Source organism: Pristis pectinata, chromosome 38 (assembly GCF_009764475.1).
Source record: "Pristis pectinata isolate sPriPec2 chromosome 38, sPriPec2.1.pri, whole genome shotgun sequence".
NCBI lineage: Eukaryota > Metazoa > Chordata > Chondrichthyes > Rhinopristiformes > Pristidae > Pristis > Pristis pectinata.
This window is the reverse complement of record NC_067441.1, coordinates 5425602-5449636: the sequence shown is the minus strand read 5'-3', so window position 1 is coordinate 5449636 and position 24035 is coordinate 5425602. Positions and strand designations below refer to the sequence as shown.

Below are 24035 nucleotides of genomic sequence, written 5' to 3'. Positions count from 1 at the left end.
GACTGGCCCCTTACCTTGTAGTTATGTCCCCTTGTATTGAGACTCTCCCACTAGTGAAAATATCCCAACATCTCCCCTGTCAAGGCCTTTTAGGATCTTCAGTGCTTGAATAAGGTCACGCCTCAAGTTTTCTAAACTACAAGGAATACAGGCCCCAACTACTTAATAGCTCTTGGCAGGACAGGCCTCTCATACCAGGAATTAGCCTGGCAAGTCTCCTTTGGACTGCCTCCAGTGATGCTATGTCCTACTTTAGGTAAGGTCCTCCATCATAGAAGCTGTACCCACAAGAAAGAACCAACATAAAAAGACCTGGATTTATGCAGCACCTTTTCAATGGCGGGTCATCCCAACATTTTATTAGCAACGACTGGTTTTGAAATGCAGTTTATAATTGGGAAGTAGGTATAGTGTAGCCAACTTAGTTCAACGAGTTCCCACAAACAGCAATGTGATTAAGAACAGATAGAAGCATCCTATCTGGATGTATCACGGCTTGGTACGGCAGCTGCTCTGCCAAGACGCAAGAAGCTGCAGAGAGTTGTGGACACAGCCCAGCGCAATCATGGACACCAGCCTCCCCTCCTTGGACTCTGTCTTTACCTCTCGTTGTCTTGGTGTAGCAGCCAGCATAATCAAAAGACCCCACCCACCCAGGACATTCTCTCTTCTCTCCTCTTCCATTGGGTAGAAAATACAGGAGCCTAAGGGCACGTACCACCAGACTTCAGGACAGCTTGTACCCCACTGATAAGACTATTGAACGGTTCCCTTATACAATGAGATGGACTATGACCTCACGATCTACCTTGTTGTGACCTTGCACTACACTTTCTCTGTAGCTGTGACACTTTGTACTGTTATTGTTTTTTTACCTGTACTACATCAATGCACTCTGTACTAACTCAATGTAACTGCACTGTGTAATGAATTAACCTGTACGATCGGTTTGTAAGACAAGCTTTTCACTGTACCTCGGTACAAGTGACAATAATAACCAATACCAATACCAGAAGCCTGAAGTAGTGGTGGAGGCAGACTCTCACAACATTTTAGTAGTATCTGGGTGAGCACTTAACTTGCTATGGATGGAAAGCTACTGACAAAATGCTTAAAAAGGGAATACTATGGATGGATATTTGATAGCATGGACACAGTGGGCCAACAGGCCCGTTTTGGTGTTGTATGATTCTCAATGTTTTAACCATTTGGTGACATTAGATGAGGGAAGAGCACACCACTGAGAAAATTAGGTGAACACCCATGTCTTTTGTAAAATGGTATTCAAAGGTTCCAACAGACGGGGCATCAATTCCTCAATTTCCACAGTGGGCCTGCGGGCTAGATTTTTATGCTCAAATTTCTGGAGTGGGATTTGAATTCACAACCTTCTTAAGGCAAGAGTGTCAACAGCAAGTCTTTCATCACCAGTGGCATGCTTTTGAACAGCAGTCACTGTTGCTATGTAGGGAACACTACAGCAAATTTTACACTAGACAAGCTTCCACACACTTCCGGTGGATCTTAGTTCGACAGATGAGGGATGCCATTGTCCTCAGGTCTCTGGGAGAGCTGCCCTGCTCTTCCTCAAAACAGTTATATGGGATCTTTACTTCCACAGAGTGGGGGGAGGGGGGGGGGGAGGAGGAGAGGGAAAGGGGAGGGGGGGGGAAGAGGTGTGTGTGTGTGTGTATAATTATACACACACACACACATACATAGGCCAAGTTGCTGAATACATTTAAAAAGGGAGTAGAAAGATTTCTTAGGAATTCGCTACCCAGGAGGGCCTGAGAATGCTCATTGAGCTCACTCAAGCTGAGATCAGTTGATTTCTGGATATCAAGGGATATGGGGTTAGTGCAGGAAAATGGAGCTGAGGGTGCAAGGTCAGCCATGATCTTGATGATTGGCAGAGCAGGCTCAAGGAGCCAGACGGGCTTGTCATACTCCGAATGTATCGCATTACGTAATCCTGAGGATTGGTGTCAATTTATTGTCCAACCCTTGTTTCCCTTGAGCTGATGTCAGTTGGTCACCACAGCTTTCCTGAGAAGCTAAATGAGGAAACTTTTTTGACAGCACAACTAGTTTTTACTGTCTAGAAATCTTTGACTAGAAAAGAAGATGAAAACAACAGCAAATTGTATTCAAAGGAATTTTAAACAGAAAACATGAGGGATCTGGAGAAAGAGTGGGGGTAGTGGAATTATTTGGGTAGGTCTACCAAACAATCAGAATCATGGAGTAATACAGCACAGAAACAGGCCCTTCAGCCCAACTGTTCCATGCTGACCAAGATGTCCCATCCAAGGTAGTCTCATTTCCCAGCATTTGGCCCATAACCTAAACCTTTCCAATCCCTGTACCTGTCCAACTGTCTTTTAAAACTTATTATTGTACTTGCCTCAAATCATTTCCTCTGGCAGCTCATTCCACATACATACCACCCTTTGTGTAAAAAAAAGTTGTCCCTCAAGTTCCTATTAAATCTTTCCCCTCTCACAAACCTATGCCCTCTAGTTCTTGATTCCCCAACCCTGGAAAAAAGACAGTGCATCACCCCATCTATGCCCTTCAAAATTTTATACACCCTCCAAGATCACCTCACCCTATAACTTAGTCCCTCAATTCCTGGCAACATCCTTTTCATCTTTCCTATAGTAGGGCAACCAAAACTGAACACAATACTCCAAATGCAGCTAATCGAGATATTAGACATCTTGAACATTACATTTTGATTTCACTCTCACAGAGCTATTGGGTTGGCAACTCTAGAAATAATGGACCAGTGACAATGAATCCAGTGTAGGTGACTTTCAGGAGAATTGGAGGCAGAGGCTTGCCGATGCCTCTGTTGCTTTTGCGCTTCTACTCTGCAGAGCCCATGAGTAAACCAACATTTATATGTACAGTGTACTACTAGATCAGGCACTGCACCTTCGAAAGGTTCTGGTGTCTTTGAAAACAATACAAGACAGATTCACCAGATTACCACCAGCTAAAAGTATGAGGAGCAATTACATAACTAGGACTGTAGTTCATGGGATATAGAAAGTTAAGGTGTGATTAGATTGAGTTCCTTTAGGATAATGTAAAAGAACCAATTATTTCTGCTGCATGTGACAATCCAGAATTAGGAGACAAGATCTTCTGAGTTCAAGGCCTGGCCATTCACGAAAAAAATTTGGAAACCTTCAGGCAAAAAATTGGATGAGATGTCAAACTCTCTCCACACAAAAAAACAGTTGATGCAAGCTCAATTAACTATTTTATATCTGTGATTGGTACATATGTTTACTAACCAAGGGTATTAAGGGTTACAGAGCAAAGACTGATAATTGGATACAAAGCAGCAACAAACCCAATGACTTGCTCAAAGGAATGAATGGCTTGTGCCTGTTAATACATGGCTCCATTGGAAACTCAGGACAGACAAGTATACCAGAAGGACAAATCCAGCTGGATATTCATTCTGTCTGTAAAACTGAGACTTGCCTCAATGAACACGGTCTCTATATTTTTTTTAAATCAGAAATTTATATTCTATGTTGTACAGTACAAGATTGTCAGCTCCATTTTGCACATCAAGTAAAATTCTTCTCTTGGTTAATTATACAATCTTTTGTCAGGAAAATAGTTACTTTAGAAAATATATTGCTTGATTTACAAACATTTCTGTGGTCATGTTAGAAAAAATATTTTACTTCTGGTTTGACAGGAGGACCCAATTCCTCACCAAAAGTTAATTTTTTTATCAGTAGTGAGGTTACGGAAACTGTTGTGTAGTTAGAATTCTGAACATTAGCTCGCTGGTGGATGATTTTATCAGCAACAAGGTTCTTTTTGCAAGACCTTGGTTGTATTGCTGGGGTGGGAGCTACAGATTACAGACCTGTGCAGCAACTGTTTTTGGAGAATCAGTATGGACCACAAGGGGATCCTGAGCATAGACTCACACCACAACAGGGCAACTCGTCTGAAGAAAGGTTTGGACACCTCCAGCACCTTTCCCTGTCCCCTGAATAACCCAAAGCCAGTGAGAAACTTTCTAAAGTGGTCATTATTGTAACATGGGAAACATGGCACAGCAAGCTCCCACAAACAGCAGCAGAATGAGGCTAGGTTATTCGTTTTAGTGATGCTGATTTGACAGATAAATATTGGCCCCAAGACCAAAGGAGAACTACCTTGCTCTTTCAACTGTGGGATATGTTCACCTGAGGAGAGAGCGCGCCATGGTTTAATGTTTCATCACAGAAACAGCACCTCCAATAGTGCAGCACCCCTGAAGCCCTACATTGGCAGTGTCAGCCTGGACTTTTAGTATCTCTGGAGTACAAAACTTGACCCTTCTGAGATAAAGGCGAGAGAGGGCTATCTACAGAGTCTTCACTGACACCACAAGGTGATGCTCCCAGAGGTTTCAGAAACATTTCTATTCAAAGGTGATGGAAATAAACAAGTTCGCTGGAAACGCCCCTTTCCCAGACAATCAGAAAGGGAAGATGGGAATATCTGACAGGGACCCTGTTGCATTCAGATTCTGCTCTCCCAATTAAGAGATACTCAGGTGTGCATTCATCAGCTGATCTTATTATAGGGAATGCTTCTGTGTTTGCAGGCAAAAATAAGCATGTTAAAGTTTGATCCCTCTAGTTGGGGTAGATCTCTCTAAGCTCATGAGTGTTCCACAGGACTGCGTAACCTTGGCTGAGTGTAACACACTAACCATCCCCCTCCAGCAACGCTGGGGCACCTCACACATGCCACTGGCCTGTATCCCACCCTCTGAAGTGTACAGACCAAGGTCCACAGCAGTCTTCAGCTTGGACAACTGTTGCAAGTTGCTGCAGCAGTCTGGGTGCCACAGTGGGCTCCATCGAGTTGAAGGTGTGGTGGAGACAAAGGGTGGGAGTTGGTTTAATAACATCACTGCAACCTGATCAGTGGTGAGGAATGAGAGAAGGAATCACTGCCACAAATTACTTCGAAGCTCACAATGGTCCAAGATACAGCCTTGCATATTACTCCCTGTGAACCGCATCTCCCCCCACCCCCCCACAATTCCTTCTGCACCACATCCCCACCACTGGCAGTCTGGGGAGCTCTCTCAGCATTAGGGAGCATCCTCAACTTAGTGCATGGAGGGAGAGCAGGATACAGAGGTTCTTGCAGCAGCAGTTCTGCAGAATGTGAATGGGCTACTTAGTGGCACAACAGTTGAGCTAGAAACAAAGAATAGTGCAAAGGTCCTGCCATAAAGAAGTTTGTTGGGTGATTTAGCTTTGCCCAGGTAGTGAGTTCCTTTATATGCACCTACATGCTAGGACTACTGAAGGAGCTGCGAACTACCATGACAGTGGTGGTCCACATTGGAGTTTGGATGGTATTCCTGTTCTATGCATTTCTTGTCACCTTGCAATGCACCTTTGTGAATGAGTTTACAGCTGTAACAGATAAACCCACTGCCTCATCCACAAACAACAACAGAAGAAGCCAAATAAATCTGGCGAGGTTTCATTGCACAGAACCCCATGTGCTTAAGGTTTACGAAGGACCGAATCAGCAAATGAACCTGTTAGACTGCGGCAGCCTTCACTGTAATTGTTCGCAACCTGGGGGTGTGGTGTTAAAAATTACACCTCTTATTCTGCTTTTCAGAACCAATAGCCTGAGCACTGAAACCAAAAGCTAGCCCACATCTGCTTCAGGCAGTTTTCAGAGAAAGCAGCTTGGAGTCCCCTCCTTTGAGATTCTGCAACTCCAGTGTGGGAGTCCCATCAAAAATTGACCCAAGGCTGACAGACGGTCATGAGGTTCGCCTGCGTGCCTGTACACAAGTGACGAGTTTGGATGAGGAGGTGTGGGTGCCACACTCTATGTCACTTCTTAGACAAAGTCAGTCAAGTGGGAACGGGATCTGAGATATTCCATGAAATAGCAGAGGGAATCTCCAAACCACAATTGAGGCCATCTCTACCCAACCCCTTATGTTCACCCAGCTCCAACTCTAGATGTCACTCTTGCTGGGTGGGCATGCTCTCAGCTTGGGGGCTTGGACAAGGGCTGTCCTCTCTCAGAGCCTCACTGAAGGGGTAAATGGTAAATCAGAATGTCAGCAATTGCAAAAGTAGGAATGTAAATTTTTTGCAAAGTCTTCCCCTCTGCAAACTTCTCATCCCTGGTGCAAGCCTTCATAGGCTGCAGAAACATCCACTCCCTGGCCTGATAGTCAAAGGAATCTACAGCACTATTGGGAGACGGTGCAGAATTGATGGGGCACATGTGCCCAGTGGCAGGACTGAGCTGTGGCTGGTGTTGGATGGTACTCCAGTACTCTTAATCAAATCAAATGGTCCTTTCCTGCACTTCCACTGATGGTCTCTCCCATCCCCACTCTAAAGTATCGCCCTCCCAATGATAAACCACTCCAGCCCCACACCACCTTCTCTCAACTCCGCCTGCCTCTCAGGACAGAAGAGGAGGCACACCTTGTTGACAGAAAAGGATACAGGGGAGGGACACTGGCAGGCGTGCAAGATCCCAGCACAAACCCTCAGTGGGCTCCGAGAGAACTTGCACTGTGTGAGAGAAGAACAATAGACCCATCACTGGGCATCACAACCGTCAGAACACTAGAAGCAGATCAACAGAACTTCCCAAGGGATGCATGCGGTAAGGGGAAAGTGTAAACAAATCCTGAGCAATTGCAGTACTTGCCCTAGGGAGGTGGAAGGGACGGGGTGACACCAGCAGAAAACTAAGCAGCCTGATATTCCTTTTGACCATGGCGCATGAAAGAGTGATTGGAATATGATTTAAAGCACTGGGGCAGTGGCATCGACCTCAGAGGTGATGGGTGCGATGCATCTGTATATACTTGGTGCCCCACGGAGGTCGTTGGGTATTTGAAGTGATGTTTTGTTTTTTTAAGAATATCCTTTCAAGCCTCATTGGGAAATAGAGAACGTCTACAGATTCAAGTGCCAATTCCGAGTGGGAATTCTCTTCTCCCGGAATCGTGAGCTAAATTCCCATTTCCTGAGAAGTTTCTCGATCCACTTGCTGGTGCCCAGAAGGCGAGTTCCCTGAATGTTGGATGCACAGGATGTGGCTGTTGAGGGGCAGCAGCGGTGGAGTTAGCGTCAAGTGCAGACTGAGGTGCTGGTCTCTGGCTTGCTTAGGTGACAGATAGCGAGCGTCCCGTACAAGGTGGGATCAGTCAGGGGGAACAGCAGCAAGAGGAACAGGATGACTCCCAGTATGTAGAAGAAGAATATAATGAGTTTCTGAGGGTGCTCGAAGGCAGCCCCGATTGCTGGGAATCCCATGTAGTTACAAAATGAATGACAGAGCACCGGACGATCAGGTGACCTGGAAAATAAAGACATGTTAGAATGGCAAAGTGCTAAGTTCACAGTCCAGCCATCTGAGGTCTCCTTGCAGATGTGTAGACCCCCTGCAAATAATGACCTCACCCCTCACCTACAACTCACCCTGAGGTAGTCCTCAGAATACTGATCCCTCACTCCTATAACCCAGCCACAGGATGCCCAAAACTCCCAGGGACACCCTGAGAGTGCTCTCACCCCCTCCCCAGGATACCCTGAAACACAAACCATCTTTGTTGGGGACACCGTGAAATTACAGGCAGCCTCTCCCAGGAACTAAACACACAAGTGACACAAGAGATTCTGCAGATGCTGGAATCTGGAGCAACCACACACAAATGCCTGGAGGAACTCAGCGGGTCCTGATGAAGGGTCTGGACCCGGAATGTCAACTGTTTACTTCCTTCCATAGACAAGTTCCTCCAGTACTTATTGCTGTGTGTTGCGTTAAACACACAGGTACTCCTTCCCAGGTACAGCCAAAATTTACAAACACTCCTGGGATGTGCAAGGCACTATAGAAATGCAGGAGTTTTTCTTTTCAAGGAAAGAATCCTGACGATTGCAGTTGGGTGATGGGTCCACCATTCGGAGATCCTCAGCAGGGCTGAGGGAGTCGGAGACAATGGATCCTCCAACACAGACGGAAGCGGCAGGAAGGGAGCAGAAACACGTGAAGCGCTTTGGAGTGAACGCACACTGACCTGTCCTGATGAAGATAAATGCTGTGTATGCCCCCGAACACTGCTGTGTGAGGAAAACTGGAAAACTGGGAAGAAAGGGAAATGAAATACCTGGGTTAGCTCAAGTACTTAATAATGGATGGCCCTGGTGTCACTGTAACTAACCTTTGCTGTCCAATTAAGCACTGACCCTGGTCTGCAAGGATGACAATGCCCAGAGATGGAGGGAATTTTCAATGTCCCGCTCACCATATGTGGCAACCTTCCCTCATCTCCAGACTCCCTTGGCTTTGGGTGTGGCAGATGCAGCTGCCCCTCCACCCACCCCCACCCTTCCAGTCTGCATTGGCAACCACCGTTCCACTGTTTGGGGGGGGGGGGGGGGGGGGGTGGCAAGTGGGGTCAGGCGCATCTGGTATCCAAAACATCTCCACCCCCAGGTGTATACAACAGGCACTCAAGTGCACACCCTGTAAACAAACACCTGCACACAGTACACTAGGGAACGTTGCACTACAGGATGTTATGGCCTGTCAGGTTGAATGGAAAGAATCCCATGGTCAACTGTCTCAGACTAGTGCATGGCTGTTCTCCCTGGTATCAAGGTTATATTTACCCCACAGAAAGCGAAACCGATCACCTGGTCATCGCTGTTTGTGGAAAGCTTCCTATGTCCAAATCGGCAGCCACATTTCCTACGTTACACTAGTGACCACACTTCAAAATAGTATCTCATTCACTGAAGCCCTTTTTTCTGAGGACTGTGGAAGGTGCTACAGAAATGCAGCTGTTTCTCATATTTTTACATATATATAGTGTATATATTCATATAACAGTGTAATTTTAAGGTGACTAGAAGTTTTAAAGGCAATTGGAGGGAAAGCTCCCCCCACAACAGAAAGTCGTTGATACCTGGAACTCGGTGCCAAAGGAGGTGGTGGAATCAGATACAACCACAACGTACAAGAAGCATTTAGACAGACACTTCAATAGGCAAGGCATGAGGGACACCGTCCTAATGTGGATAAATGGAATTCGTGTAGATGGGCAAAAAGGTCAGCATGGATGTGCCCATCTTTTTCTCCTTCGGCCCCATTTACAAATCTATATTATTTCATATTTCCTTGTCACACAGGAGGCCATTCAGCCCAGTGAGTGTATGCTGGCTCTCAGAACAATCCCATTTGCAAGCTTATTTCCCTGTAACCCCTCTTTTCTCACACACACTTCCTGACTATCCTGCCACCTATCCAATGCTGAGGAGGATTTACAGCAGCTGGGTAACTAACCAGCACATCTTTAGGTTTGAAAAGACATTGGAGCATTCGTGGGAAATCCACGTGGCCACAGGGAAGACATGGAAACTCCGCACAGCACCAGAGGTCAGGATTAAATCTGGATCGCTGGAGCCGAGAGGCAGCAACACTAATGGTTGGGTTACTGTGCCAGTGCAGCACTAATTCACAGGACTTATCTGGGCTGTCCGCTGGAGAGACTGATCAAGTGACCTGGGCTGTCCGCTGGAGAGACTGAGTAAGACTGAGCTGCATCCACTGGGGTTTAGAAGAATGTGATCTCTTTGAGACCTCTCCAAGATTGGAAGGGGATTACAGGGTAGGTGCTGAGAGGCTCTTTCCTCAGGCTGGATAATATTGAACTGGGACAAAGTCTCAGGATAAGGGGGTGACAGAAGGACATAAAAACAGGAGAGGAGTGGATCATTTGATTCCTTCAAGCACTGAAGGTCAGGACCTCCAGAACTACAAGACAGCTGCACTACCTGCAACATCATGCCATCCATTAGTCACATGAAACATTTTAACTCCGAATCCATTCAAAATAATGAACAGACACCTACTGAAGTATAACAGCATGCAAGAACACACACATTGTGCAGTTTACAGCAAATTCTCTGCATCAGCAAAGTTCAGCAGGAGAGTAAACCGATGTCTGATTCAATATTGCCCAGTTTACACAGTCCGTCAAATCAACACTGTAAGGGCATTGACAAAGGGTACCCACCTCCATCCTGCTCCAACACACACACACACACACACACAATGGGACCTTCCTTGACCTCACACACACAGCAATAATGAGTGTGCACTTCTCCACCATTGACACAGAATGAGTGCCCACCAAGTCAGCAAACTTCCAAGCCCCCTCCTCCTCCCTTGGCGCATGTGCTTCCTACCTGCTGAGAGGAAAATGCCCGAGACTGTTCCTTGTCTGAACTTCAGCAGCTCGATCACGTGGTGAAAGTGAGCTGGGGAAAGAAGCCAGAAAAAAAAAATCAGGTTCCATTGTTCACTTTTGATAGCATGAACCTTGTTGGACTATGGTTCCATACGCCTCTCCCAGACCTTCACCTGAGTGACCATTCTTCACACACCAGTCTACTTAGTGACAAATGTCAGAGGGATGGAGGCAGTGCCAGAGAGGAAGGAACTTCAAGCCTTGCTAGTATTTCCCCTCTCCTCTGGCAAGAGCATGCAGGTACTAAATGGTTCACGAACAAGTTGGCAAAAATCGAGATGGTGCTTAATCTTGGTTCCCCCACAGACTTTGAGACTTCGCCGTCCAATGCCTTAACTGTTCGAGCTGTCATTTTGTGAGTATTGAGAGAAAACTGGAGATAGAAGCTTACCTTTCCATTTCATTCTGAGTTGGACCAAGCCTTTTCACCCACCATCCCTGTTCCTGTAGACTTGCAGTGAATCTGGGACAACTCCTGGAAACACTTAAAATTTCTTCCCATCTCCATAACCACCTCCAGAATTACCCTACCTCCTTCACCCAAGAATTATGCACTTTTCCAACTTGTACAATCCCCATACCCAGAGGTATATTTATGAATCACCTAAGTCAAAATTCTGTTTCTTTCAAAAACTGCCTACCTTGCCCAAGTAGAGGTCACCTTAGTTGCTTCTCTCCAAGGAACAACTTTTGTTCAGTTGACAGCTGTGCCTACACTGGAAGCAGCACTTTGATCCAGTGGAGCATTGGCTCAAGCTGGCCTAAGATGGAGTGTCCACCATTCTGTGTGAGGTCATCAATTCACTGTGGTGACCATAAAACCCAAATGCCAGGACCCTAAGGAGCATTGATGTATAGAGGCATAGTTCTCTGAAAGTAGCAATACAGGTATATAGGGTGGTAAACATAGAACAGAACAGTACAGCCCTTCGGCCTGCAATGTTGTGCCGACCTTAAAACCTCACCTGAGACTATCTAACCTGTTCCTCCCACATATCCCTATTTTAAATTCCTCCATATGCTTATCTAGTAATCTCTTGAATTTGACTAATGTACCTGCCTCCACCACCGCCCCAGGCAGCGCATTCCATGCCCCAGCCACTCTCTGGGTAAAAAAAACCTCTCTCTTGAACTTCCCACCCATGCCCTCTTGTATTGCGCATTGATGCCCTATGAAAGAGGCACTGGCTGTCCACCCTATCTATTCCTCTTAATATATTGTACACCTCTATCATGTCTCCTCTCATCCTCCTCCTCTCCAAAGAGTAAAGCCCTAGCTCCCTTAGTCTCTCCTCATGATGCACACTCTCTACACCAGGCAGCATCCTGGTAAATCTCCTCTGCACCCTTTCCAACGCTTCCACATCCTTCCTATAATGAGGCGACCAGAACTGAACTGGATGGTGTATGACATGCTTGCCTTCATCAATCGAGACATTTAGTACAAGAGTCAGGAAGTCATGTTGTAGCTGTATAAAACTTTGGTCAGGTCGCGTATGGAGTACTGTGTGCATTTCTGGTCGGCGTATTACAGCAAGGATATGGAGGCTTTGGAGAAGGTGCAGAAGACGTTCACCAGGATGCTGTCTGGATTAGAGAGTACTGGCTATGAGGAGAGGTTGGACAAACTTGGATTGTTTTCTCTGGAGCATCAGAGGCTGAGGGGAGACTTGATACAGGTTTATAAAATGATGAGAGGCATAGAGATGGTAGATAGTCAAAGTTTTTTTTCCCAGCATTGGAACATCAAATACTAGAGGGCAAAGTTTTAAGGTGAGAGGGGGAAGTTTAAAGGAGATGTGCAGGCCATGCTTTTTTTTTTATTTACACAGAGAGTGGTGGGTGCCTGGAACAGGTTGCCAGAGATAGTGGTGGAAGCAGTCATGATAGTGGCATTTGAGAGGCATTTAGACAGGCAGGGAATGGAGGGATCTAGATCATGTGCAGGCAGATAGGTTTTGTTTAATTTGCCATCATAGTCAGCACAGACATGGTGGGCTGAAGGGCCTGTTCCACTGCTGTACCATTCTATATTCTAACACTGGGAGATGGGGAGAGGGAATGGGCGGGTCTCTCGTCTTCAGCTGTAGGCTGCAGGAAAATGGTGGAAATGGGAAAATTAACTAACTGTAATAAACAGCACTTTTGGTGGACGTGTAGAACTCGCCCTGATGCCGCACCCACCCAGACAAACCCACTCACCAACTCCAAAGAAGAGTGGGCAGGTTACAATGGCACGGCTGAGGCCAGTGCAAGGCACCAGCATGGGCAGCATGCACGCCCGGAACACCAGCTCTTCTGTCAGCGGAGCAACCACCTGGTTTCGCATCCAACGCATGTCCGCCAGGCACTGCACCCAACACCGAGGCTCTGGGAAAGAGACGACAGGAGGATTACTGGACCCTTTGGACAGCAGAAGTATATTACATTAACACAAAAGACTGCAGATGCTGGAATCTGGATTGTCTGGTGCTCAAATATGGTATGTTACTGGGACCTGATGACAATACATGTCCATTTGATTGTCTACTTAAAGGAATCACACAACTTGGATGCAACTTGGAAGCATTTCCTGATGCATAGTTACATGGCTACTCTGGTCACTGAGTCAGCTCTGACACAGATGATAACATGTCTCTCTTTGTTCAGAGCCTCCTCCAGAGAAAGGGACAAGCCTTAAATAACAAATAGATTTGTCAAATGATTTCCCATTCACAAATTGATATCCAATAATATTATTAATTTCCAAGTGCCCGGTCACCAGTTACTTAATAATAGTTTCCCATATTTTCCTCTGCCTGATGTTAGGCTAACTGGTCTGTGACTCCTTGGCTTTTTCTCTCTCGCCCATCTTAAATAACAGGCTTACATTTTCCACTTTCCATTCAATAATCTTTAGACACTTGGAAGACGTCAACAAGTGCACTAATTCCGGTACACCTCTTTCACAACTGTGGAATTCAGGTCACTAGGACCTGGAGTTTTGTCAATTTTCAGCCCATTAATTTCTCCAATCCTCTTATTTTTAAGTGTTGCTAATTTCTTTGAGCTTCTTGTCCACTGAGTTTAAGTTCCCCAGCTGCCATGTGGGACTAGAACTTGTGCTTTTAGGTCTATGATCCACAATTCTTAATACTGTGCCAGTAATTTAATCACTATGCCTAGTTATCACTTTAAACTCGTATAATCCTGGTTTAACCAGGTATCGAAAGCACAGACTCACCCAGAAACATCTTTAATCCTTCGATGAAATCCCAGGAATAGTCCATGACCAGCTGAATCAGTGGGCCAAAGAACAGCACCTGTCAAACACACAGTTTTCTTTCCATGAAGAACCATTCTAATAAGGGACTCAAGGCCCCATGAGCTCCCCCCCCCACCCCCCACCTCAGCCCATCATTAAGCTTCTTTCCTCCATTGTGGGTTTCTTCAGTTTCCCTGCTCTGGATCTCGACCCTTCTCCATGGGTGTGAGCTCCACATTCTCTGGGCAAAGAATTTTCTCAATTTCCTACTGGAGTTAGAACGTAGAACAGTACAGCACAGGAACAGGCCCTTTGGCCCACAATGTTGTGCCGAACCAATTACATCAGTAATAAAATGCCCAACTAAACTAATCCCTTCTGCCGACACAATGTCCATATCCTACCATTTCCATCACATTCATGTGCCTATCTCAGAGCTTCTAAAATGCCTCTATCGTATCTGCCTCCACCACCACCCCAGGCAGCGCATTCCAGGCACCCACCACTCTCTATGTAAAAACCTTGCCCCACATATCCCCTTTGAACTTACCCCCTTCACCTTAAATGTGTGCCCTCTGGTATTAAGACATTTCAACCCTGGGGAAAAGATACTGGCTGTCTACTCTATCTATGCCTCTCAATCTTATAAACCTCTATCAAATCTCTCCTCGCACCAGCTCCAGAGAGAACAACCTAAGTTTGTCCAACCTATCCTCATAGCACATGCCCTCTAATCCAGGCAGCATCTTGGTAAACCTCTTCTACACCGTCTCCAAAGCCTTGACATCCTTCCTATAATGGGGCAACCAGAACTGAATGCAATACTCCAGATGCAGCCTAACTAAAGTTTTATAAAGCTGCAGCATAACTTCCTGACTCGTGAACTCAGTGCCTCAACCTAATGAAGGCAAACATGCCATATACCTTTTTTACCGCCCTATCAACCTGTTTAGCCACTTTCAGGGAGCTATGAACTTGGACCTCAAGATCCCTCCGCTCATCAACACTGTTAAGGGTCCTGCCATCATCAGTGTACTGTCTCTTTACATTTGATCTCCCAGGGTGCAACCCTTCACATTAAACTCCATCTGCCATTTCTCCGCCCACATCTGGAACTGATCTACATCCCACTGTATCCTTTGCCAGTCTTCTACGCTATCCACAACACCACCAATCTTCGTATCATCTCGGCAAACTTACTAACCCACCCATCTACATTTTCATCCAGGTCATTTATATACATCACAAACAGGAGAGGTCCCAGTACAGATCTGTGAGGGACACCACTAGTCAGAGAACGAGTCCCATCGACCACTACCCTGTCTTCTATGGGCAAGCCAGTTCTGAATCGAACGGCCATTCACCATGGATCCCATGCATCTTAATCTTCTGGTGAGCCTCCCAGGAGGGACCTTATCAAATGCCCTACTAAAACCCATGTAGGACACATCCACAGCTCTACATCAATCACCCTCATCACCTCATCAAAAAACTCAATCAAGTTAGTAAGGCACGACTTGCCCTGCACAAAGCCATACTGATTGTCCCTAATTAGGCTATGGTCTTCCAAATGCTCATAAATCCTATCCCTAAGAATCCTCTCCAGTACTTCTCTACCACTGATGAGCGACTCACTGGTCTATAGTTATCAGGATTATCCATTTCCCTTCTTGAATTATGGAACAACATCAGCGATTCGCCAGTCCTCCAGGACCTCGCCACTGGCGAAGATATTGGTCAAGGCCCCAGCAGTCTCATCTCTTGACTAAATTCACCACCTCTCTCGACATCCAAGGTTCTCTTGTCCTTCCTTTTTACTGGAGCATACCTGTCCTGTACTCTGTGCAGTTGGTCTTTAAATACCCTCCACATGTCAGATGTGGACTTGCCCAAAAACAGCTGTTCCCAATTAATTCTCCCTAGTTCCTGCCTAATGCTCTCGTAATTTACCCTGCTCCAATTTAATACTCTCCTGCAAGGTCCACACTTACCCTTATTTATGGCTATCTTAAAACTTGAGTTGTGGTCACCGTTCCCTGTTCTCCCACTGAAAGGTTGGTCACGTGGCCAGGCTCGTTATCCAACACCAGGTCCAGTACGGCCCCTCCTCTTGTTGGACTATTTACATATTGATTTAAGAAACTCTCCTGGATGCGCCTAACAAATTCTGCCCAGTCTAAACCTCTTACACTAAGGAGGTCCCGATTTATATTAGGGAAGTTGAAGTCCCCTACGACAACAACCCTATTAGTTTTACACCTTTCCCTCATCTGCCTGCATATCTGTTCCTCAATGTCCCGGTGGCTACTGGGGGATCTGTAGTATAATCCCATTAGAGTGATTGCATTATGTCCCCTCTGAGTGCAGCTGTGAAATTGTCCCCTGATTTGCAGTGCAACCCCTCCCCGCCGTGCCCCCCCCCCGCCCTTTACCTCTCTCTCTACCTTTTCTAAAACATCAAAACCATGGAACATTAAGCACCCATCCCTGTCCCTCTCTCTGTTAAGGCCACAACATCATAGTTCCATGTACTGATCCATGCTCCAAGCTCATCACCCTTACCCATAATACTCCCAGCATTCAAACACACACACTTCAAACTATTTGTCCCATCGTGTCTATTACTTTGCTCCTGCCTGTGTTTACTGGCCCTGACATCTATCTTCCTCTCAATCCCTTCCCTTTCTGACCCAGTGCTCTGGTTCTCATCCCCCTGCCAAAACTAGTTTAAATCCTCCCAAGTAGTACTACTGAACGTCCTGGCCAGGATATTGGTTCCCCTCCAGTTGAGGTGCAACCCGTCCTTCTTGTACAGGTCACCCTCTGCCCCAGAAGAGGTTCCAATGATCCAAGAACCTGAAACCCTGCCCCCCGTACCAATTCCTCAGCCACCCATTCATCTGTTCTATCATCCTATTCTTGCCGTGACTAGGATGTGGCACCAGTAGTAATCCAGAGATTACTACCTGAAGGTCCTGCTCCTCAGGCTCTTTCCTAACTCCCCTATACTCACTACGCAGGACCTCTTCCCCCTTTCTACCTATGTCATTGGCGCCAACGTGCTTCTGGCTGCATACCCTCCCCTTGAGAATATTCTGCAGCTGCTCTGAAACATCCTCGACCCTAGCACCTGGGAGGCAACACACCATCCTGGTGTCTCTTTCGCAGCCACAGAATCTGTCTGTTCTCCCTAACTATCCAGCCTCCGATCACTATTGTTCTGCCAAACTTTACCCTTCCCTGCTGAGCCGGCCACTGTGCCACTGACCTGGCTGCTGCTGCTGCTGCTGTGCCCTGATAGGTCACTCCCCCAGCAGTATCCAAAGGGGTATACTAGTTGCTGAGGGGTATGGTGATGTAATAGTTCTGGTTTCCCCCACAATGTGGAAACATTTTCTCTATTTTAATGTATAAACCTGTTAATAATCTTTAAGACATCAGACTCCTCTTCAGGGTAAAGACCCCTCCCCCTAGCCTGTACACGTTTTTCTGCTAGACTTGACCTCATCCAGGACAGAGCAATCTGCTTGATCGGCATGCCATCCACCACTGAGAGTACACTCCCTCCTTCACAAGTGCACAGTGGCTGTCTATGTACCACCTACAAAAAGGAACAGCAGTTACTTGCCAGGCTGCTCTGACAGTACCTCCCAAACCCTACCTTCTACCAATGCTATCTCAGTGCTTATGCCACCTTTGTTAATCTTTTGTGCACTTACTTTGGTGCCTCAATACCTTTTTAAAATACAACCAGAACCAATCATAGTGCTCCATGTGGTCTAACCAAGACCTAATGTAACTTCTCTGCTTATTGTGAGTTATTAAAAAATTAGAGTGATTCCAACATATTTCACTTACCCCATCCACATACTCACCATGGTCAGTAGGAGTGGAAAGCAAGCAGCAGCAAAGATGCCCTCCAGATGGATGCCCATCAGCATCAGCAGCGACGGACCTGTCTAATCAGAACATTCAAGAGGTCAGACCCATCTCGCGTGGTGTGTACACAGGACAATGCCTTCAGCCCAGGCAGATGTTACTCACTGACGCTGCTTTCAAGGCCAGTGGTGTGCCGAGCTGTCAGGGGAGAGGGAGGGGTGAAAATACTGAGGCAGGGTGCTGGGGCATGGTCGTAACGTTGGGACCTTCACGGCTTGGTAGATCAGTCTGTGGTGTTGCTGGCGAGCCAATCGTGATGACGGCCCTACCCAGAGGGCATCCTGTGTTCCGTTCAGTCCTTCTTCCAAGTGTTATTCAGCGTGAAGGAGTGCTGACCCATCAGCAGAGGGAGGATGGCTGGAGCAGATCTCCTGCCCATCACAGGAGCACGGCTGTGCAGGTTGACTCTGTGGTTAAGAAGGCATATGATGTATTGTCCTTCATCAATCAGGGAATTGAATTTAGAAGCCGTGAGGTTATTGTTGCAGTTATATAGGTCCCTGGTCAGACCCCACTTGGAGTATTGTGTTCAGTTCTGGTCGCCTCAGTACAGGAAAGATGTGGAAGCCATAGAGAGGGTGCAGAGGAGATCTACAAGGATGCTGCCTGGAATGCAGAGCACGCCTCATGAAAGCAGGTTGAGGGAACTTGGCCTTTTCTCCTTGGAGAGACAGAGGATGGGGGGGGGGGGGGGGGGGACCTGATTGAGGTGTATAAGATGATGAGAGGTATTGATAGGGTAGATAGTCAGAGGCTTTTCCCCAGGGCTGAATTGGTGGCCACAAGAGGACATAGGTTTAAGGTGCTGGGGAGTAGATATAGAGGAGATGTCAGGGGTAAGTTTTTTACTCAGAGAATGGTGAGTGTGTGGAATGGGCTGCCAGAAACGGTGGTGGAGGCTGATACAATAGGGTCTTTCAAGAGACTGTTAGATAGGTACATGGAACTGAGTAAAATAGAAGGCTATGGTAAGCCTAGTAATTTCCAGGGTAGGGACATGTTCGGCACAGCTTTGTGGGCCGAAGGGCCTGATTTGTGCTGTAATTATTCTATGTTTGTCTTGCTGCTTTTAGTTTTCATGGGATCTGGAGTCAATGTGGAGGACTCCAAGGGCTACTCCCTCCCCACTGTATACTGTGTGCTGCCACCTATGGTGGGTCTTCCTGTAGAAGACAATGGGGAAGGGAGCTCTGGTGAACAAAGGGTTACTCTCTCTCCTGGTAAATAGCTTAAGCCACCTGCTCGTGAAGCTCAGCATTCCTTATCAGCTAAGCTGAGTTTCAAGGCCACAAGGACAGGGTTGTTTGCGACTATCTGTGAAAGATGGTGTTAACCTGTCTGGGACCAATGGTAGTGTGAGCTGGTCGCGTACCCAAATATGGGTATGTTGGTGCAGTAGGTGGACACCCACCAGAGAAACAATGTATTTAACTTTGTTAGCATCTTGTATTCCTTGAGTCGGGCCACATGCAGGGAAAGAGCAGCACTGACTGTTTGCTCCTCCGTATACCCCCTACTCCCGCTAGCATTAAATAATAAAGGACTTTTTGTACACTCCTTGGTTCTGCTGTTGTCTGATTTATTACAGAGCGTGGGTCGACTTCTACATTCCTGCCATTGGGACAAGGTGAGGGGTTGTGATGGGGGAGTCCGGTGCATTGTCTGCAACCAAACACATCAGGTTGTGGCTTGACTAAGTTGGTTCTCCCACTTTAGACACCGGTCCCCAGATGTTCGTGAGGAGGGCTTTGCAAGGTCGACTACCCTGGGAGCGACTCTGGTGCCAAGATGAATACCAGGTAATCCATCTGTTTTATTCCTTGTCTGTTTGAATGCAGCAGTAATGGTCCAAGTGACTTGCTAGGTAGGCCACTTCAGCAGGCATTTCAGGGTCAACCACATTGGTGGGTCTGGAGTCACATTAGGCCAGACCAGATATGGAGGCAGATTTCCTCCCCCGGAAGCCATCCAACAGCCCGCTGATTTTCATGGTCAACATTACTACATCATTGATTTGTCTTTCCCAAATTCCAGATTATTAACTGAATCTCACAGCTGCTGTGGTGAGATTTGAACTCTGGGTTACCAGTCCAGCAATTTAACCCCTTTAATATATAACGTTAAAGAGTACTGATTGAAGTGGTTTCTCCCAGAGCAGATTGTGTGCCAGCCCACAGCATTAGAACATAATGCCAGTGGGTTCTGCTAACTCACTATATTATATGGAAGTGAATTTCATAGAGTCTAAAGCACTGTTATCATCAGGATGAACATCTATTCATTAATTTGAAACAGAAACCTGGTATTTCAATCACAGCGATCAATTGGCTCTCACTGGTGTAACAAAGATTGATGCCATTGTACTTACTAGGTATGTTAAAGGACATTTGAAGCACGTTTAGCACTAGTTCTCTGAATCCAAGTAATAAATTGCTGAAAACTGGTCCTACCTCATTGATAAGAATTTGGGTTTAAAGGTAAAGTGTGGTATTTTGAGGGGATTTTTTATGGAAACCAAGGGAATTATAAGATAAAGATGAACTCTTGATCATCTTGTAATGGCCCTTGCACTTTATTTGTCTACCCGCACTGCACTTTCTCTGTAACTGTAACACTCCATTCTGCATTCCTTTTTGTTTTCCTCTAGTACTACCTCGATGTACTAATGTATGGAATGATCTGTCTGGATTGGCACACAAACAAAGTTTTTCACTGTATCTTTGTACATGTGATAATAATAAACCAATTATCAAATCAGAAGAATGGGTTTGGGATGGGAAAGTGAAGGAGGCACAGGTCTTTCTAAATAACAGAGCAGGCTCAAGTGGCTGTAGACCTACTCCTGCTCATTTCTTATCTAAGCACAAGGGAATGCAGCCATGAATTCTGCAACCCATCTTCCTCATCAGCACAAGTTCTCTAAATTATTCCAGCGACGAAACCAAGGACCTAACCAACCAGAAATAACGTCAGCGATCCAAATTTTGCTACACTGTCTGTACTTGCATATTTTATTTTTGTTTTCTTGGTTTAAATTTTATTATTTTCATGATTCAAATGGCCAGTCCTACTGCTACACTAACAACTTACATTTATACAGCACCATAATATAGTTAAGCAGCCCAAGTCGATCCACAGGAGCCTCATCAAACATAATCTATAAACAAACCACATAAGGAGGTATTAAGGCAGCTGACTAAAAGCTGAGTCGGATTTTATGGAGCATCTTAAAAAAAAGACAGGTAAAGGGAGAGCCTCGAACCAGTAACTGAAGACACAGGCACCAGTGGGGAGCAAGTTAAGCATGTCTCACTGAAAGTCCCGGAGGCCAGAACTGAAGGAATGCAGAGAAGTCAACAAGGTTCGATCCTTCCAGAGGCAATCAGGCTGAATCTCAAAGTGGGCTGCTGATGCAGTACAGACCCAAAGACACAGACGTACCTTGAAACCTGTGTATTGACGCCACACCCAGACCCATAATGGAGAAAGCGCCGAAACAATCAAGACGCTGGTGAATCGACGTTTGATCACAGTGGGGTGATCCCTGTTGGACACAAGGAAAATAAACCAGTCATTCCTACAAACTTTGTGGGAGCAGCTAGTGATGTTCACTTTGGGATCTCTTTCATCTCGCTTAAGGGGACAGGTCTCAAGACAACACAGGAAAGAAATCAGAATATAAAGTAACAAGCAGGACACCACAATGTCTTTAGTAGCTTGTGGACTGATTAATTATAGGAACCTTAATGTGAGAAGTTATATATACAGCACACTCATTGCAGTAAAACATCCCAGGGTGATTCCAGAAACATTATCAGCCAAAATCTGAGCCTGAGCCACAAAAAGAGATGTTAGCACAGGAAGTAACTTAAAGGTGGATTAGGAAGGACTACAGTTTAAGGTTCTCTGCCACTGGAGAGGGAGGGGGCGGGGTCAGGCAAGGAAGCCCCTTAAGTATTGTAAATATGGGATTGGGGTAGCACCCCAGGGAGCCGCACGAGTGGCTTTGGTGCTGTGGTTTTTTTTATACATATAAGGTAACACTAATGATTGATCCGTACACGAATGTAAAGGCTTGCACTGCCTTTTTACTGTTGTATATAGTTTGTTTTTTTTACGATGAATAAAGTTTATTTTGGAATTTTAAAAAATGTGGATTAGATGGGAGACAAAGATAAGACAGATGACATGTATTATAATAAGTTGAAGAAATGTGCAAATTCAGGCAAATATTGAACAATCCACATTTGTTCAATACTGTGCACCAGGTGTACTTATGGGAAATTATTTTGATTTTAAGTTTTTAAACCATTCCAAACAAAGAAACAAGCTCCCTTAGTGGTAAAGAGACCTCCAGTGCAGAAATACAAAATTAAAACAGAACATGCTAGAAACACTCAGGCAGTGTCTGTGGAGAGAGAAACGGTTAACGTTTCAGGTCTGAGACTTCTTCACCATTTAGAAAGAACAAGTCAGGAAAAGCACCAAGATTGGGAAGAGCCGCAGTGTTTTGTGAATACCATCTCCTCACACATCACGCCGACTTGGAAATAATTTGTCATTGCTTCATCATTACTGGGTCAAAATGCTGGAACTCCCCAACAAAAAGCACTGTCGACACAGTCCTACAGTGGTTGAAGGCAGACTCACCACCTTCTCAAGGGCCATTAGGAATGGCCAAGAAACGTTAGACCATTGCCAGCAACTGTCTACACTCTGTCAACAGATTTTAGAAAAGGCAGTACTCATTGAAAATAGCAAGGCTTCGACAACACAACTACTTATTCATAAGCATATTTTTGGATAAATAGAAGCTCCTAAATCCCTCTATGAAATCGGAAAACTCCACAGCATTTCAGTCAGATCAGTTGATAAGTCAAGCATCAATTAAATCAGCAGATTCGCAGATTAGAAGCGGATTGAAAAAAAGTCATTTAATTCTCGTATTTCTACCTCTAGCCTAAAACATCGACAAACAAGTCACAAATTTTTGTCTCGCCAGCGAGGAGAAACTCATTTTGCAAGTCTCGCCAGTCTCATTTGCAAAATTGACTTCTGCACAAACATGCCTTTGTATTGCAAAAAAATGCATGCAATGTTCAATTACTATGAAGAGTTTATTTTTATCTTGCCAATCGCTAAGATCAAACCATGTCCTGACATCCTAACAGAGAGATCCTGCAACCAACCCAAGTCTCTGTTTGCAAGTTATAACACACTCAGAACTTTCTTTCCCAATTACCTTGCATTTTCAGTTAAAATTCATAACTGAAGTCCAACAACATTTACACAAATGAAAAATGGATCTCCAGACTCTCTGGAATCACCACTATTTTTATTTTGGCAACTGCCAAATTATTTGAAATGCAGACAAGAAAGAATGAACTTGAGATTCTTTCAGGATTCCAGCATGTAATGGAACTAATTTAAGTCTTCATTACACTATCAGAATTGTAGCAGTGAATTTGTACATAGCAATCTCCCACAATTCACGGTGTGATGGTGAGCACACCATCACCTTTTATCAGTCATAAATTATCTGGATAATAATTATGTGGATTTCCTTTTCATCCACTAAGGCAAGTTGGGCCAGATAGTACTACCAATGCTCCCTCAGCACTGCTCCTCCAAGATGCTAGCATTCACTCAGCTGGAAGTGAAGCATTCCCTCAACACTGCAACAATCCCTCAGCACCGGCCCTCCAACAGCATGACACTCACTCAGCACTAGCCCCTCCAACAGCACGACACTCGCTCAGTGATGCTCCTCCATCACTGTCCTTCTGAAAGGGCAAAATCTTGCATACTACTCCCTCCAGAGGTACAACATCACTTCTGTACTACACCAGAGTGCCAGCCCAGGCAGCACAGTAGCATAGCTGCTGCCCAGCAGCTCGACGACCTGGGTTCAATCCAGTGCTATTGTGTGGAGTTTGCACGTTCTCCCCATGACCGTGTGAGTTTTCTCCCGGTTGTGAGTCGATGGATAAATAAATTGATAGGGAAGCAAAAGAGAGAATCTACCGAGCAAGAGTACTGCAATCAGCATCAGGCACTGACAAAGAGGAAATAAAACTGGAGACATCTCTTCCACAACCTCTTCCCCTCGACTTCAGATGCTTGATTCGGACAAAGTTTTTTTTTGGGGGGGTGTTATCCCAGATTCCTATCATTTCCTTTTTAAAATTAAGTTGCATGATCATTTTGGGAAAGTTCTCAGCAACAGGAGAGAGTTTTGCGATTGTTGCACGGTGATGCCCGGGAGGCTGCTGCAGCCTTCGCCCCGAGGCACCGGCTGGGGTTACCCTGGCAACCGTCTCGCCCTGGCAACAGGCTCCTCCGCGCACCCCGCCCGCTCGGGACGACCATCGCGGCCTCACACCTCCGCCGGCGTTACCTGGGTAGGCGGCTCCTCCACACGTACAGGCTGCCCACGTAGCCGCAGGCCAGCAGCAGGCAGGACGCCACCGAGACAGAGCAGAGCTCGGCGCCACCGACATGGTCCGCCATCGTCGGCGC

General features: G+C 45.9%; 1 protein-coding gene across 1 annotated transcript; it reads right to left on the bottom strand.

Moving 5' to 3' along the window:
- Nucleotides 1-3254: 3254 nt before the first annotated feature.
- LOC127587102 (CAAX prenyl protease 2-like) lies at nucleotides 3255-24027 on the bottom strand. The gene is given in 9 exon segments (XM_052045320.1): nucleotides 3255-7366; nucleotides 7369-7377; nucleotides 8099-8155; nucleotides 10272-10343; nucleotides 12536-12703; nucleotides 13557-13635; nucleotides 17453-17536; nucleotides 20958-21060; nucleotides 23914-24027. Coding segments are annotated over 9 exon segments (903 nt in total). The 5' UTR covers nucleotide 24027; the 3' UTR covers nucleotides 3255-7148.
- Nucleotides 24028-24035: the final 8 nt, after the last annotated feature.